The sequence below is a fragment of the Coenobita brevimanus genome, chromosome 82 (genome assembly GCF_032717465.1).
Source record: "Coenobita brevimanus isolate Jiangsu-jjx chromosome 82, ASM3271746v2, whole genome shotgun sequence".
Lineage (NCBI taxonomy): Eukaryota > Metazoa > Arthropoda > Malacostraca > Decapoda > Coenobitidae > Coenobita > Coenobita brevimanus.
The window spans coordinates 7,769,475-7,788,656 of NC_137035.1; the positions used below are offsets into that span (position 1 = coordinate 7,769,475).

General features: G+C 42.4%; 1 protein-coding gene across 1 annotated transcript in view; it reads left to right on the forward strand.

The window, feature by feature from the left end:
* LOC145409678 (uncharacterized) overlaps nt 1-19,182 on the forward strand; it is a 631,921-nt gene that overhangs the window by 125,720 nt on the left and 487,019 nt on the right. Inside the window, exons 4-5 of the mRNA XM_080280029.1 lie at nt 869-997; nt 13,770-13,967. Coding sequence (XP_080136155.1) covers nt 869-997; nt 13,770-13,967 — 327 coding nt within the window. The remainder of the gene's footprint in view (nt 1-868; nt 998-13,769; nt 13,968-19,182) is intronic.

Consider the following 19,182-nt stretch of genomic DNA (forward strand, 5'->3'; position numbering starts at 1 on the left):
CATAGTATAGTACCATTTATTATAATTACAGTAGTACTAATATATGTATAGGTATATGGTAGGTACTGTATATAGGGTGTCTTTTCCTAGGGTTGCTGACATAATTCATTTTTCCCCATAAGCTCTGTTGTTTGTCCAACACATTTTTGGTCCAACACGGGACCCATGCTATATTACCGTGTTGGACGCAAGGGTACTGTACTTACAGTATAGTCCCCAACCCAACCTAACTTTGAAACCACCTAAATATCTCCCTACCAGACATGCACAGCACCTATTTAAGACCCTGTTCACAAAAATAAGGGAGAGAAACCATAAAATAAATGAAAGGGGACAGAGAATGAGATTTTAGAAATGAGTATGGACAATACGTAGCAGTGTACAGGGTACTTATGACATGGCCATGACCATTGCAAAGATTAACCTGCATCCTCCATGGCCCGGACAGTGGTGAAGGTGCGCTTGAAGCACGTACAGTAATCCAGTGTTGCACTGCACTTAATCCTTTGCACTGTGAATTACAGTATATTGGGACTGGCTAAAAAAAAAAAAAGAAAAAAAAAAAGTGGGTGGAGCTTATTTCATCCTCAGTATCATTTATTAGCCAATATAAAAGGCCCTAACACAATGATCGAACCCCTTTGCTGTCTTCTTTGGTTACATTGATATGTGACGACATAGGTGTATCAATGTACAGTATATGTGCACTGGAGGGGTATGACAACATATAAGCATCATCATGACAAGGGGGTTAACAAAATCATCCTGAGGTAGCAAAAATGATATAGAAGATAGTGTACATCATGGAATTAAAACAGTTCAATTCATCAGTTCTGTTTCCATTCTTACTCTATTTCTCCCTTGACAGGTTTCAGTGCTTGGTTCAAGAGATCAGATGTGTGTGCATCCTGAAGTCTCCAAGGAAACCAGCAACAACAGCAAAGTGCACATGTGCCAGATAAGAGTTAAAGCCAAGACCTGCTACTTTCATAATCAGGTAATGTCTTTAGAATGATTTAGGTAGGAAGTGAATGTTGCCATTGGTTCTGGAAGATACGACCATTGGATTGGTGTGAGACCAAATCCCAGTAGCTCACCTAATGCAATACTCCCAATCAAGGAACTCACCACATTACACAGTCAATCATGGATTTGGAGAAAGCATATGACAGGGTGGATGGACAAGGATTGTGGAAAGTGTTGAGAATATATGGCGTAGATGGGAAGTTGTTGAATGCTGTGAAGAGTATGTACGATGGTGCGAAGGCTGCAGTGTGTGTGGATGGTGAGTGAATTTTTCTCTTTGAAAGTTGGGTTGAAACAGGGATGTGTCATGTCTCCATGGTTGTTCAATCTGTACATGGATGGGGTAATAAAAGAGGTACAAGGTAGGGTAGTGGATGTTGGAGTGGCCCTGGTGAGAGAGGATAGTGTTTGGAAACTCCCTGTACTGTTGTTTGCAGATGATACTGTGTTGTTGAGTGAAGACGAAGGGGAGCTGCAAGGCTTGGTGGATGAGTTTGGGAGAGTGTGTAAGAAACGGAATCTAAAGGTGAATGTAGGGAAGAGTAAAGTGATGGTCTTTGAGAGAGGTGAAGTCAGTGAATGTACAGTGAGGTTGGATGGTGAAGAATTGGAAAATGTGAGTACGTTTAAGTACTTGGGTAGTGTGATGAGTAAGGATGGAGGTTTGGAGGGTGAAGTGCTTGAAAGGGTACAGCAGGGAAGAAAGGTTGCTGGTTCTTTGAAAGCAGTGATAAGAAACAAGGAAGTGAGCATGGAAGTGAAAAAGTTACTACATGACAGTATTGTGATACCAACTCTAACGTATGGAAGTGAAACTTGGACATTGTTGGAAGGACACAAGTCAAGAGTGAGAGCTGTGGAAATGAGTTATTTAAGAGGAGCCTGTGGAGTCACATGGAGAGACAGGCTGACGAATGAGGATATAAAGGAGAGTTGTGGTGTGGATGTGGATGTGATAGGATGCGTTATGAGGAACACACTGAGGTGGTTTGGCCATGTGGGGAGGATGGAGGGTGAAAGACTGATGAGAGAGTGTATGTGAGTGAGGTGGAGGGGGGAAGAGGGAGGGGGAAGCTGAGGATGAGATGGAGGGATGGGGTGGAGAGGTATATGAGAGAGGGGTGTGTGAGTTGGGAGCAGGGCAGTGAAATGGCGTTGGACAGGGCGACTTGGAGGCGATTTGTTTGTGGCCACCCCGAACGGGATTGAGGCGTCTGGCAATAGGTAGATAGATAGATAGTAAAGGAGGTTACGTAATAAGAAAATTTTAGGCAATTTTTTCACTGTTTTTGTTAACAAACTGGTTATTTTTGTGTTCTTTGTGATGATTGAGCTACCTGTAAATATTAAAATAGAAGGTTCAGACTGTTTTACATATGTTTTTACATGAAATGGAACATTTTATAGGGGTAAGACATTAAAAAAAAGGAAAAAACATCTCTTATCCCTTCTGGCCATCCGTTGGGTGTGTCAGACCCGATGCTATGGAAATCATGTAATAACTGCATGGGTTTAGGGGAAGTGCAGCTGCCCGCTCCAGTACCTTCAGCATTAGTCTAGTAGTGGACAGGGAAGGTAATGTCGCTTGGCTCTGTGTTTTTTTTTTCCATATGTATGTTATGGGGATACCACACCCAAAATATGGCCCCTTGTATTTTCGCCTCTGTCACAGTAAATGAATGTGCCAGAGGGTTGTGGGGGCCACAGCAGATTCTTCAGGGACCTGTAAGACTGTGAAGTGAAGGATAAGTCTTAAGTGTTATTCTTATAAGATTATTAGATTTTACTCTATACCCCTATGGTACATTTTCCCATTTCTTTTAATTGAGTTATTTGGGGCTTCAGATTAAAGTAGAAAGGTTAAATTTTGTGTGTATCTCTTCAGATCCTTGTAAGTTTGAATATAAATGTGCTTTTTCATTTTTCCATAAATGGGTTTGTCAGACCCAACGAATGTCGGGAAGAGGTATATAATGAACTAATGCTCCAAAGGGTTAAGAATTACCCTAGTGGTCATAGGTGGCTGTCGTGGTGTATAATACTGTTTTCCTCAAATCCTACACGTCATTATCATCATCATCATCATCATCATCCAGACCTCCTTTCCCACCCTAGGGTAGGGTGAAGAGTAGCAACCTCCAGACAGCCTTAGTTTGCCCACTCCAATGGGCCATGCATTCTTTCACTCATCATCAAGCCCCCGGAATCCTGGCTCTATCTGATATGCCAGAAACCTTCACCACATTCTCTAGCTTCACATAAACGCATACGATAGAGTCAGTTTGAACGCAATTGTGTTAAAAAGGGGTGCCAAATCCCTGATCATGCACTTCTTCTCACAACATTCATCCAGCCAGTGCAATCTCTTGTCAGTCCCCTAGCCTCAGCGCCTTCCATACCTCTCTTCCTCACACACTCAACCACCATATCCCTCTACCTCCTCGTTGGCCTACCTTGCCTCCTCCCTCCTTCAGATTCACTCATCTATACCTTTTTCTCCACTCTGTTGTTATCCATTCTCTCCACATGACCAAACTATCTCAGTACACTCTCTTTGATTCTGGTGTCCACAGACTTCCTCACACCACATCTTTCATGAATCACATTATATCGTATCCTATCCACTGTCTGTATTCCACATACATTCCTCAACAGTTGCATCTCCACTGCTCTCACCCCTGACTTTTCATTTTCATGCCACACCAGAGTCTCACATTCATATGTTAAAGTTGGCACTCGTGCAGCTGCAACGCTCAAGCCTCTGTTTCTTATCAAGGCATTCATAGCACCAGCTACCTTCCTTCCTTTTGTAATTCTACTTTCCACTTCTTTTGCACATTTTTCTCTCTCTTCTGTCCTGTACCCAGGCATATGAACTCTCACCAATTCCAGTCTCTCTCCGTTCACTGTAACATCGCACTGGGAGTCATCATCTCTCTCAGTAACCATCACTTTACTCTTTTCCACAATTACTGTCAAGGCACGACACTCACAGACATCAGCAAAACTCTGCACTAGCCTACCAAGCTCTTATCTGGTATTTGCAAGTAGCATTGCATCATCAGCATAAAACAGATTTGAGATATTTCATCCATCACCTTTCATTGCCAATGCCATCCCCCTCTTCATTACTCGTGTTTTTACTTGTCTCATCATCCCATTCATATATACAGTATATTGAACAATTATGGTGACATCACACAACCCTATTGCACACCAGCATTGATTGTGAACCATTCTCCTAAATGTCCACTTACCCTTACACGTGCCTCACTACCATCATAAAAACTCTTGATGTTACCTAGCAGCCTACCACCTACACCATGCATGCATAAAACCTTCCACAGTCCTTCTCTGTCTGCTTTCTTGAATGCTTTTTCCAGATCCATAAATGCCATGAAGACCTGATAGTCCTTCTCACAATTCTTCTCCACCATCTTTCTCACTGCAGTATTTGATCCACACATCCTCTGCCACTCTTAAAGCCACCCTATTCATCACTCACTAGGACTTCTGATATCTGTCTTACTTTCTCTATAATAATTCTTCCATATATCTTCCCTACAACACTCAATAAACTTATGCCATGATAATTCTTGCCCTCACTTCGTTCACTTTTATTTTTGTACAAGAGTACAATCACAGCCTTTTTCCACTCTGCTGGTACAGTTTCACTCATCCATGCCTTGTAATGTATCTCCAGCAAGCACTTCATTCCACTCTCTCCACCACACTTAATCATCTTTGCTTACACCTCATGAATCTCAGCTGCTTTCCGATTTTTTATCCGCTTCATTATGTTCTTCACCTGTGAGAGTGTCACACAGCCTTCAGTATTGTCTGTCTATTCCCAGACTCCTTAATCCCTTAAGGGGTGGCCACAAACAAATTGCCTCCATGTTGCCCTGTCCCCTGCCATTTCCCTGCCCTGCCCCCAGCTCACACCCCCTTCTCTCATATACCTCTCCATCCCTCCACCTTATCCTTTGCCTCCCCCTCCCTCTCCCCTCTTCCATCTCACTCACATTCACTCTCCTCATTAGTCTTTCACTCACCATCCTCTCCATATGGCCAAACCACCTCAGTGTGTTTCTCCTAATGCTTCCTATCACATCCACATCCACACCACAACGATCCTTCACTTCCTCGTTTGTCAGTCTGTCTCTCCATTGACTTCAAATGCTCCTCTCAAATAACTCAATTCCACTGCTCTCACTCTTAAATTCTGTCCCTCCAGCAAGGTCCAGGCTTCATTTCCATACATTAGAGTTGGTATCACAATACTGTCATGTAGTAATTTTTTCACTTCCTTGCTCACTTCCCTGTTTCTCATCACTGCTTCCAAGGAATCAGCAACCTTTCTTCCTTGTTGTACCCTTTCAAGCACTTCATCTTCTAAACTTCCATCCTTACTCGTCACAGTGCCGAAGTACAATAATCTTCCCATTATCCGATGTAATATAGCCAAAAGCCTGTCTGGATATTGGGCCTCTACCTTCTGGACTGTTACTTATGGACCCTAACCCAGCCCAACTTTGAAAGCCACCTAAATAACTTCCTACTGGACATGCATAGCACCTATGTAAGACCCTGTTCACACCAATAATGGACATAAAGCATGAAATAAATGATAAGGAACCAGAGAATGAGGAATTAGAAGTGAGTATGGAAAATATTTAATAGTGTACAGGGTACTTACAGCACGTCTGTGGCTGCCTCCTCTAAGGCTCTGGCAGTGGTGAAAATGCTCTTGAAGCATGTACAGTAATCCAGTGTTGTGCTGCACTTTATTCTTTGCACACTTGAGTTATAATTGTTTAACACTGCACATTCTTTTCTTAATTGCACTATGTCATTTTCAACTCCCAGTTTGCACTCCACACTTAAACCTTTGCGCTCTAAATTCTAATTTCTTAATACTACTCAACACTGTAAATTCCCGTATGGTCTAGTAGCGAGGTATTGCAGTTTATTCACAAAAATGAGCACATGCGGCATCCATTGCTATGAGCATCTACTCATGATGGTAGTTAGGCGGTATGTGGGAATGGGGGAGGAAGGAAAGGGTGATGGGGCTGTGTGTAAATACAGCTGTTTGGAGTCGCGTGCCAATTTCAAATTGCTAGTGGGAAAAAATTCGGATTTTTTTTTTCTTCGTTTTTTGGCCATTTTGGGGTTCCAAAGGCCCAGGCCCAAAATGTCCAGAAATTGGGGTGTCTGGGAATTGGGTGTCCAGTTATTACAGGGGTTCAATTTATCTATCTATTGCCAGATGCCTCAATCCCGTTCGGGATGGCCACAAACAAATTGCCTCCACGTCACCCTGTCCCTCGCCATTTCACTGCCCTGCTCCCAACTCACACCCCTCTATCTCACATACCTCTCCACTTCATCCCTCCATCAATCCAACCTACAAATAGAAAAATTCACTGAGTTCACTATCCACGTGCACTGCAGCTTTAGCACCCTCATACATACTCTTCACACCAATCAACAACTTCCTGTCTACCTCATATATTCTTAATATTTTTCACAATCCTTGTGTATCCACCCTGTCATATGCTTTCTTCAAATCCATGAAGGGCACATACAACTTCTTTCCCTTCTTTAGAAACTTTTCCACTAAAGATCTAAGGATGAATATCTTATCTACACAGCCTCTTCCCTTCCTAAAACCTCCCTGTTCTTCTCCAACTAATTCCTCAGTTATTTCCCTAACCCTGTCAGTAAGTATCCTACCATATACTTTTCCTATTACACTAAGAAGACAAATGCCCCTATGATTTTCTTTGTACAGGGGAATAATTATACCTGACTTCCAATCCTCCAGGACTCTACCTTCCTCCAAGGCCAAGCTGCACATCTTCCACGTCCATTCTGGTACTATCTCTCCCCCATGCATCAGCATTTCACCACACACTCCATCAATTCCTGGGGCTTTCCCCATTTTGAGTTTCTTCATTGCTTCCACAACTTCCATCCTACTGATTTCTTCCTCTCTTCTCACATCCCTCCATTTCCCAACCATTGCCCTGCCACTCATACTTGCATTACTTTCATTCTCTATGGTCAGCTATTTGTTAATTTGTTCTCTCCATCTATACATTTTTTTCACCTTTCTCCACTAGTAATCTGCCATTTTTGTGATTTTTCTTTTCTCTTGTAATGCAGTGAAGAAGAACCAAAGGCTAGGAGTCAACAAATTATTCCCTCCAAGAAAAAAGAAGAAGATAACAGAGAGCCAAATTCAAGATCCGTGCATTTGTTAATGCCTGGACACATTGTGTTTGAAGGACTGGAGATGATAGACAGTAGGAAACGCAGACAGGGGGAGCCATTTCCAGAGTTGACCTGTTGCATATATGAAGGCCTGGGAGTAATGGCTAACTCTTGCATTAGAGAGTTGGATAGAAAAAAGATGAGAGTTTGTTGCTAAACGGGTGGTATGTGCCTGTAACAGTGGTGGGGGGATGCAAGCAGACAGTTCAGAGGAACAGTGACCATTGAAGTAGCTATAGAAAAGAGATAAAGATGCAGCAGTGCAGTGAAGAGACAGAGGTCAAAGGAAGCCAGTAAGAGGAGGAGAGTTAATAAGATGAAAAGCCTTTTACTCCACCTCATTGAGAAGAGCTGTATGTGGGGAGCCTCCCCACACATTAGAGTTACACTCTACACAGAGGCAAATAAAATCTGTGTATAAAGGTAAGAACTGTGCGGGGATAAAGAAGGCACTGAGTCTGCTTAGCATACTTGTTCTCTTGGAAGCAGCTTTTACAAGAGAAGTAATATGTTCTTTCCAAGATAAATCCCAAGAGAATGAAAACCCAAGTACCGGATATTTAAAGATAATGCAGGATTAAGCTGGATATTATTAAAAGTTAGCGGGTATGCTTGTGGAAGATGTTGTTGGGTTGAGAGATGTAAGAACTGAGTTTTTGAAGCATTAAAAACAACAGGATTACTTTTACCCCAATCAGAAATATGAGCCAAATCAGACATTAGGTGTGCCATAGCCTCATCCCATATTTGTTGAAGTAACTGCTGAGATGGACACTGAGGGAAATGAATGGAAAAAAGAAGGGTGGAGTCATCAGCACAGGAGTGGATAAGATTAGATGTACAGCTTAGAAGTTCATTGATGAATAAAAGGAAGAGAGTTGGTACTAGGACAGAGCCCTGAGGAAAACCACTATTGATGGCTCCAGGAGAAGAATGGTAGCCGTCTACAACAGCTATAGAACGATCAGAAAGAGGCTACAGATGATAGCGCAAATAGAAGGATAGGGACCGTAAGAGGGAAGTTTGGAATTTAGAGATTTATTCCAGACTCGATCGAAAGCCTTTGAGATGTCAAGTGCAGCAGCAAAGGTTTCACCAAAGTCCCAAAAGGAGGATGACCAGGAGTCTGAAAGGTAGATAAGAAGATTGCCAGTGGAGCCTCCTTGATGAAAGCCATATTTACGTTCTGAAGGAAGGTTGTGATAAGAAAGATGTTTTAAAATTTTTCTGTAAAGTATTGACTCAAAAACTTTTGAAATACAGGATGTTAAAGCAATTGGGCGATAGTTAGTGGGTTGGGAATGGTCACCCTTCTTTGGGACAGGCTGAATGAGAGCAAACTTCCAGCAAGTAGGAATGATGCAAGTTGATAGACAAAGGCCAAAGAGCTTACCTGGAAACACAGTTCTTTAGGACAAGAAGATGGACCCCATGAGGCCCATATGCCTTGTTTTTATTGAGGCCAGTGATGGCAGAAAATACATCATTTGAAGAAATCTTAATGTCATCCATGAGGAAGTCAGAGGGGGGGATGTGATGAAGGAACAGCACCGTAATTGTCTGAAGTGGAATTGGAGGAAAAAGTCTGACCAAAGAGTTCTGCTTTATCAGTAGAAGAAATAGCTACAGAACCATTAGAGTGGAAGAGAGGAGGGAAGGATGATGAGGTAAAGTTGTTAGAATGATTTTTGGCTAGGTCCCAGAAGGAGCGGGAAAATTTGGAGTTAAGAGAGAGAGTATTTAGTACAGACTTAGGACAATTGCGGTCAGAAACATAAACGAGATGAGCTTCAGGACTGGGTTGGCTCCGGTACTTTTTGTAGACATTTTCCTTGTTGTGGACAGCATTTGGACAAATGTGATTACACCAAGTTATTTTGCTTTAGAGGATATGAGAATGGAATGTATGCTTCGATGCCCGAGAGAATAACCTTTGTAATGCGCATGGCACACTCAGATGGCTCCCAGCAATGGAAGCAATAATCATCCCAGGGAAAATGAAAGACGTAATGCCTGAGGGCCTCCCAATCAGCAGCTCCAAATGCCACAACCAGCGCTTGTTGTGAGGGTTCACAGGCCTTACTAGAGCATTATGACAGGTTAACCCCTTAACCGCGGGGCGTCACTTTCGTGACGCTTGGGAGCAAGGGATCATACCGCGGGGCGTCGCTTTTGTGATTCTGTGTTATTTTGAATTCACCCGGGCTTCCAAGTGGGGGCTTGTATCATCTATCAGTACTGCCAATGTCCAACACTAATCAGCACTCCTAATCTCATCTGTACTCCCATCCATTGTTGACAATTTAGCCATTTCTCCCCGTTCTTGACTCCCCTCCCTACCCCCCCTCCATTACACTATCCTCTCACCAGCCCGGCCGTGCTACACTTAGTAAATCTTCCCTGGAATTTTTCACTGATTTCATCCATTGAAATAAGCCCTATGCCCTATTCTTATACCAAATAATATATACAAGAAAGAAATAAGGTAAGTGAGAGTGCCATACACCTGGAATTGGCTAATTATCACCTGACAACACCTCACGTGCACTCGTTCGCTAATTTTCGCTGTTTTTTTCCCCTTGAAATATGCCATATAATCTATTTTCGTAATAAATATACATATAAGGAGGGAAGGGAGAAGCCTAAGTGATATTTACATTCACCTGGAACTACCTAATTTATAATGTATTGTCTAGATTTCCTGCCAATCATTTCAGCGAAATACATAGCTGTTTCAAGAGCTACGTTGGTAGTGCTGAATAATCCTCAAGTAGGCCTCAACCCGGGCCGGCCCTCCTATCAGTTCTCTCTCAGATTCCGAAGAGGAGGTACGGCTCATCCTCTTGCTGACTTCAGGGCCTTTTTTCACCCCCATGCAAGGGCCCTGTGACCTTTACCCCCTACTAAACCTCGTGTGGAAAGAGGTAAAGGGCTGACAATTGATAAAAGAGTGACTACGATCTTTCTATTGAGTAAAAAGTGCAAGTGGAATTGTAAATAATGTGTAAACAGCAAGTGAAAGTAATGAATGTAAATATACGTGAACAATGGAAAATAGTTTTATAAGTTACTTCAAGTGACAGTGTATAACACAGTGTAAATAAAATAGAAATGTAAATAACGTAAATAAAATAGAGAACGTAAATAGAAATGTAAATGAGTAGTATTATAAGAATACGAGTATATACCCTAGGAGTAATGAAAGTGAAAGTTTCACTATAGCATGTCTGAATACTATGAGTTATGAGAGTGAAGATGAAAGTGACATTCACTCTCAATGCCAGTATACAGGACGAGAAAGTGAATGCTACGTATTTTACTGAAAGAAATTGAATCCCTACAGTGGCAATAAACTAATACTACTGAAGGAAATTTATGGATAAAGACTGTAGATATATATAAGTGTTATGTAGTTATAGAAATATAAAGTGTGAGGGGTTTTATGAATAATAAATGACAGAGTACCAAGAGCGAACTAGCGGAAGTGCGGCGGTCAGACGCGCTCATAATTTTTATTGCTTTCACAGTGGTTTGTTTTTTGGAGTATGGATCCCAAACTACTTGAAAATCATAGAGTAGTATTAATAGTGTTAATATCTGGCTGTGGTAATCATATTACGGGTTGTCGGGAACTGTAAAGTGGAGACTTCGTTACCCAACTTCAGAGGTCTCCACAAGTCCTACGGTAACTGACGAAGGCCCAACAAACATTCCAGGAGAAAGCTGAAGGTATGTGCCATAAGCATATATAATTTTAATATTCTAGGACTAATAACTGATTTTTGGCAAATATTTTTTGAGAGTCTGTCGGAGCCCGAATAACCCCGCGGCACACGCAAAACATCGGTAAACATGCCCGCGGTGTAGGGGTTAAGGCAATAGGGTTGTGATCAGAGGAGCCCAGCAGTGTGGAGCAATTAACAGTGTAAACAGAAGAATTAGTTGCATGGAAGAGGTCAAGCATGTTGGAACTCTCTCCAAGGCGATCAGGGATACAGGTAGGGCACTATACAAGCAGCTCTAGTTCGTTGAGGACAGAAGAGATGTAGGCTTGTTCACCATGTGGATCACTTTAAGGAGAGGAGAGCCAAGGGTGGTGGTGAACATTGAAATCTCCAAGGATGGAGATTTCAGAGAAATGAGAAATGGATAGAATGTGTTCCATCTTAGAAGCTAGGTAGTCGAAGAATTTTTCACTTTCAGCAGAAGTAGGGGATAAGTAAACAGCACAGATATATTTAATTAGAGAGTGACAGGAAAGCTAAGGCCAGAGAGTAAAGAATTCAGAAGAATCAAGTTCAGGAACATGGGAGCAAGATAAGTCTTTGCTTACATATGAGGCGTCTAGAACCAAAGGGGCATCAGCGCCAAAATGTACTTTTGAGTTATGACGCTTTAAAGTTGTGTTTATGGCAACATCATAGCCAGAAGGCAATAAACAAACCTTTTATACATCAAAATGATCATCAGCGCCAATGCTCTACATGTAAAGCCAAAAAAACAAAATAATAATAACCGTAACCACAAAATAGGCAGTAAACCAAACCCCCAATTTATAAGTGGGCATAATAACATATTGTAGGGATTTAAAAACATAGCATAAAAAACCAACGAATGTATTAATGTACAAAACTTTATTAACTGAAGATTCCAGTTCACTTAATATTAATAAACGAATAATTATTACTGTAATTTCACGTTTTTTACAACTAAAACTGTAATCAATGCAATTATTTTTCCTCTACCATAATAGATTGAAATAACAACACTAAAAAAAAAAAAAAGTTGTGTAGTGCTTAAGTAAATTGAGAAGGGGTAGTGGGGGGTTAAATGGTCGGGTCGTCATCTAGGAGAACGACATCCAACTCTGCCTCCTCGGTGCCACACCCCCTACCGCTGTCTCCCCTCACCACTCTCTTTTCCTCTTCCTTTCTACCTTTTTCCACTTCTCCACACACTTCTGACACTTACGAGAGGTTATAGGCACCACCTCCTCACTGTAACTATGTGATGAACTCATCTTGTCACCCCCCCCTTCAACCCCAATAACAACAGCTCATCTTGTCACCAATAATCCACGATAAATGGGGTAAAAATCCAATACGTAATAATTATACACCTCAGTGAACATGGGAAGGAATCCTCACCGTCACACCAGGCGGGCCACACGCTTGCTGATTGGCTGCTCTGGGGGAGTGGCAGAGAGTGAGAATGCTGATTGGTTTGGCCTGTGTGGCTTAGATGCCTGCCTGCTCTGATTTGTTCGCCCGGCAGCATGGACAAACCCACGTGACTTTGAGCCCCTCTACCACTTTCCAGAAGGCCGAATCTTGTATGGCAACCAGTGCTGTCACTGAGAAGAGGGTTAAGCCTATTGTCTCCCATACCTAACTCAAAACCAGTATATTGGTGGGGATGCCCCTTTGGCTCTAGACGCCTCATATACACAACAGCCACCTTTAGCTTTGAAACAAGTACTGTATAGAGAAAGTAGGAGGTTGTGGAGAAGTTTGCTATCAGTCACCTCAGACAGCTGAGTCTTAGGAAGAGAAGGTGGGGTTTAGAGGAGGAGAGGTGGTGCTCAACAGAGGGAAGGTTTGAGGAAAGGCTGCAAATGTTGCAAAAATGAAGAAGGTGTAAGTCAGACAGTGGTTCCAGGCATGTCGCTGGGTCGTCACCGGAAGAGGGGCGGATGGTAGGGGCATTTATGGTCCTCTCCTCCAAGAACTCTGAGGCTTGGGTATTAGATTTTTTTATTTTTTTTTTTAATAGGAAGTGAAGTGTGTATTGTGCATGTACTTTGGTGTTGACAGTAAGAGGAACTTGTATTGGAGAGCGTGCAGGCCTACTTTCTGTGTCGCTGAAGGACTGAAAAAGTTCAGCAAAGGGGGATGGTCGAGAGCTAGTCCCAAAGACTGATACAACTGGAGCACCAGTCTCTCTCTGTCATCAGCTTTCCATCCGCCTTGGGAGTACCACCTTGTTTGACTGGTGTTACTGTCTACTCTGTGGGAAAAATTAAGTGATATTAAGCAACATTGGGTCTGGTTAGTACTTGGATGGGTGACCGCCTGGGAACACCAGATGCTGTTGGCATAACGTTCTCCCTACGTGTCAAGTGGGGTTGGTGGAGGATTGGTGCCCCTCCCTGTAAAACAATTAACTCTAAGCCCTTGGCCACCCTGTTTGGGATACATGGCGTCTGGCAATGAATGAATGAAAGTATTGAAAATTTTAAGTGTTATTAAATAGGGAAAAATATATTGCATGATATAGCACCAGTAGATATTACTATTTTACAGTACTGTAATGAGTATTACTGTACTGGATTATATTATTGTGGACTAAGAAGAATTCTGTCTGTTGTTAAAACAATACTGGATTGTACATTAAATATAAATTTTAATGCAAGCCAACATTATTATGTATGTCACATGTATCACATGTTACAACATCCTTTTCAGGTTGAAGGGAAGAAGGATGACCCAGATGTGCGTCAAAATTTACTTGACCTGGAAGACTTGGTAAAACTGGGCAAGAAAAAGACGTTTTGCCCTTATTACATGGCACGAGAGCTAAGGCAGGATGCGGATATTATATTTCTTCCTTATAACTACCTACTAGACCCCAAAGCACGCAAGGCACATGGAGTAGAGTTGCAGGTATTGGAGAATACTTTTTACATTTTGGCAGGCTTATGCTCTGTCCACCTAACATAACCTAAAATTGCCATCTTGCCATTTTGAATTACCATTAGAATATGATACTTACTTTTTGTTCATTTTTGGAGCTTAACCCTCTTGTGCACAATAAGTTTTAGTAAGTTTCCCAGCACACGATTTTATTCCACCCCCCTAACCGCCAGCCCCTCTGTGCTCTGCTGAAAACATGTATTCTCATCTTATTTTTGCCACCCAAACATATATATATCGCCATGAAACCTACATCACCTTATTTGCTGATGTTTGTTCTAGCCGATAAGCACAAAAAAAAAAGGAAGGAAAGGAAGATAGGTATGAATAGAAGTACATTAGGCTGGTGTGAATAAACACTTCGGAACGTCAATCTCACTTCCCAACATCTTAGTTCAAATGTTTTCCATCATATAGAAAATTGTTATTAGAATTTTAGAAAGAGAATTTCATCAGCTTTCTAAAAAGTTTTGTGGATTGTTGATATGATTTTTAGTTTTCGAGAAAGTAACTAAAAACTAACAGTCATTTCCCACCAGAAACTGAATTTTTGTTCAGGAAACTCTAGCACATAAGTTTTCTCGCAGAGATTATGTTTTTATTTCATAATCTTGTGTAGAATATAATGGGCTTTCTCATGGTATCTGCAGATTTTTCATGCGCCTTATAGTTTCCGAGTAAATCGCAAAAAACTACTGGGTACCTACGCCAGTGTTGCACTTATCGTCATGCGCGCACAGTAACCATTATGTTCCCGTCTATGTAACAATGACCTTTCATCAAAGATATCATATTGTTATGTCATGTACATACGTAGAATTTACTGTGCTCTATCATGGTTCTTTCAGGAAATCGATACATCCAATACTTTTCGAGTAAATGGACGACAAATGTAGAACACTCCTCTGAGAGCTGCATAGTTTTACTGCAAGCAAGATAAAAAGACTCTTCTCCCGCCTTTACCTAAAAAATATGCTCCCAAAGCCCTCCCCCCCCCTTTTTTTTTTCCCTCACTAGAACGGACTATCTATCTATCTATCTATTGCCAGACGCCTCAATCCCGTTTGGGGTGGCCACAAACAAGTTGCCTCCATGTCGCCCTGTCCTCTGCCATTTCACTGCCCTGCTCCCAGCTCACACCCCCCTCTCTCATATACTGTACCTCTCCATCCCATCCCTCCATCTCATCCTCGGCCTCCCCCTCCCTCTTTTCCCCTCCACCTCACACACATACACTCTCTTTGTCAGTCTCTCACCCTCCATCCTCTCCACATGGCCAAACCACCTCAGTGTGTTCCTCATAACACTTCCTATCACATCCACATCAACACCACAACGCTTCTTTATATCCTCATTTGTCAGCCCGTCTCTCCATGTGACTCCACAGGCTCCTCTTAAATAACTCATTTCCACTACTTTCACTCTTGACTTGTGTCCTTCCAACAACGTCCAAGTTTCACTTCCATACGTTAGAGTTGGTATCACAATACTGTCATGTAGTAACTTTTTCACTTCCATGCTCACTTCCCTGTTTCTTATCACTGCTTTCAAGGAACCAGCAACCTTTCTTCCCTGCTGTACCCTTTCAAGCACTTCACCCTCCAAACCTCCATCCTTACTTATCACACTACCCAAGTACTTAAACGTACTCACATTTCCAATTTCTCACCATCCAACCTCACTGTACATTCACTGACTTCACCTCTCTCAAAGACCATCACTTTACTCTTCTCTACATTCACCTTTAGATTCCGTTTCTTACACACTCTCCCAAACTCATCCACCAAACCTTGCAGCTCCCCTTCGTCTTCACTCAACAACACAGTATCATCTGCAAACGACAGTACAGGGAGTTTCCAAACACTACCCTCTCGTCAGTGCCACTCCAACATCCACTACCCTACCTTGTACCTCTTTTATTACCCCATCCATGTACAGATTGAACAACCATGGAGACATGACACATCCCTGTTTCAACCCAACCTTCAAAGAGAAAAATTCACTTAGTTCACCATCCACACGCACTGCAGCCTTCGCATCATCGTACATACTCTTCACAGCATTCAACAACTTCCCATCTACTCCATATATTCTTAATATTTTCCACAATCATTGTCTATCCACCCTGTCATATGCTTTCTCCAAATCCATGAAAGCCGCATACAACTTCTTTCCCTTCTCTAGAAACTTTTCCACTAAAGATCTAAGAATGAATCTGATCTACACAACCTCTTCCCTTCCTAAAGCCTCCCTGTTCTTCTCCAACTAATTCCTGTGTTCTTTCTCTAACTTTGTCAATAAGTATCCTACCATACACTTTTCCTATTATACTAAGAAGACAAATGCCCCTATGACTAAGTGGGGCCTAAGCCATTCTGAAAAAAAGCGACATATGGACTTCCCTCTGCTAAGGTATTTTCATACATGAAAAGCGTTATGGCCGCAATCCCTCTTCACTCCACCATTTCCTTCTAACTCTAGGCACTAACCTACCTGCCTCTTAACTTTTCTCAAATGCCACTATAAATAATTTATTGCATAACACAGTACAAATTTAGTAAGGTTTAGACTCGATATATGCCATATGTAACACACACAGGAAGATATTTTTCATACATGAAATGTCATAGCCACCATCCTGTTTCACCCCACTCATTCTTACTAACTAGTTGCAATATCCCTTGTGTCTCTTAGCTCTTCTAAAATGCCAGAAAAAATAAGTTGTTGCATAACACAGTATAATTTTAGCAAAGTTTAGACTCAATAATGCTCTTTGCTGAACTTTTTCAGTGTCTCAGTTACACAGAGAGTAGGCCAGCATGCTCTCCAACACAAATTTCTCTAACTATCTACACCAAGCTACATGCACAGTACACACTACACTTCCTTTTCCAAAATTCAAAAAGAAATCATGGCGTCTCATCACCAACCCTCGGAGTCCCGGGGGGGGGGGGGACCATAAATATCCCCACCTTCCGCCCCTCTCCCGGTGATGACTCGAGGTGCCTGGAAGCACTGTCTGACTCTCTTCTTCTTCATTTCTGCAACATTCGCGGCCTTTCCTCTAACTTTCGCTCTGTTGAGCACCACCTCTCCTCCTCTAAACCTCACCTTCCTTTTCTAACTGAGACTCAGCTATCTGAGGCAACTGACTGCAAACCCTTTTCTGTGTCCTCCTATTTTCTCTATACTCGTTTCAAAGCCAGGGGTGGCTGTTGTGTATATATACGCAACGACTTATCTTGCTCTCATGTTCCTGAACGTGATTCTTCTGCATTCTCTACACCCTGGCTTCGGCTTTCCTGTCATTCTCTGACTAAATATATCTATGCTGTTTACTTATCCCCTAATTCTACTGACCATCAAAAATTCTTCGACTATCTTACTTCTACGATGGAACACATTCTATCCATTTCTCCTTTCCCTGAAATCTCCATTCTAGGAGATTTCAGTGCTCACCACCACCTTTGGCTCTCCTCTCCTTTCACTGATCCACCTGGTGAACAAGCCTACATCTTTTATATCCTTAATGACCTAGAGCAGCTTGTACAGCACCCTGCTCGTATCCCAGACGCCTTGGAGAGAGCTCCAACATGCTTGACCTCTTCCTTACAACTAATCCTTCTGCTTACACTGTTAATCTTTTCTTTCCGTTGGGCTCCTCTGATCACAACCTTATCACCTTAACCTGTCCTATCACTCTGGTACGGCCTGTGGACCCTCCAGGGAAACGTTGTCTGTGGCATTTTGGAGCGGCGGATTGTGAGGCCCTCAGGCAGTACTTCTTTGATTTTCCTTGGAATGATTATTGCTTCCATGGCCGGGAGCCATCTGAGTGTGCCTGGTGCATTACAGAGTTTATTCTCTCGGGCATGGAAGCATACATTCCTTTCTCATATCCTTTGACTAACGCAAGAAAGCCTTGGTTTAATCACGCTTGTTCTAATGCTGTCCGCAACAAGGAGAGGGCCTACAAAAGGTACCGGAGCCAACCCTCCCCTGAAGCACATCATCTTTACGTTTCTGCCCGGAATCGTGCTAAGTCTGTTCTTCGGTCTGCTAAAAATAATTTGATCCGTACTAAATGCTCTCAACTCTCCAACTCGAATTCTTCCCACTCCTTCTGGCACCTTGCCAAAAACCTTTCTAACAACTTTACCTCATCATCCTTCCCTCCTCTTTTCTACTCTGATGGTTCTGTAGCTATTTCTTCTACTGATAAAGCAGATCTCTTCACACAGACTTTCTCCTCTAATTCCACCTTAGACGATTCCAGTGCTGTTCCTCCATCACTTCCCGCCTCTGACTTCCTCATGGCTGACATTAAAATTTCTTCAGCTGATGTATTTTGTCCCATCACTGGCCTCAATACTAACAACGCATATGGATCTGATGGAGTCCCTCCTGTTGTTCTCAAGAACTGTGCTTCTGTGCTTACACCCTGCCTAGGAGGGCTCTTTCACCTTTGTCTGTCAACTTGTGCCTTTCCTTCTTGCTGGAAATTTGCTCTCATTCGGCCAGTCCCAGGGAGGGGTGACCATTCCCAACCCTCCAACTATCATCCAATTGCTTTGGTGTTATGTGTTTCAGGGGTTTTCGAGTCAATTCTCAATAGAAAAATTTTAAAGCATCTTTCCTATCACAACCTTCTTTCTGATAATCAATACGGGTTCCGTCAGGGACGCTCCACTGGCGATCTTCTCACCTACCTTTCAGACTCCTGGTCATCCTCCTTTCGGGACTTTGACGAAAGCTTTGCCATTGCACTTCACATCTCAAAGGCTTTCGATCGAGTCTGGCATAAATCTTTATTTTCCAAACTGCCCTCTTACGGTTTCTATCCTTCTGTCTTTGCCTTCATCGCTAGCTTCCTTTCTGGTCGTTCTATAGCCGCTGTTGTAGACGGCCATCGTTCTTCTCCTAGATCTATCAACTGTGGTGTTCCTCAGGGCTCTGTCCTATCACCAACTCTCTTCCTTTTATTCATCAATGACCTTCTAAGCTGTACATCTAACCCTATCCACTCATACGCTGATGACTCCACCCTTCACCTTTCCATTCGGTTCGCACAACGCCCATCTCAGCAGTTACTTCAACAAACAAGGGATGAGGCTATAGCACACCTAATGTCTGACTTGGCTCATATCTCTGACTGGGGTAAAAATAATCTTGTTGTTTTTAATGC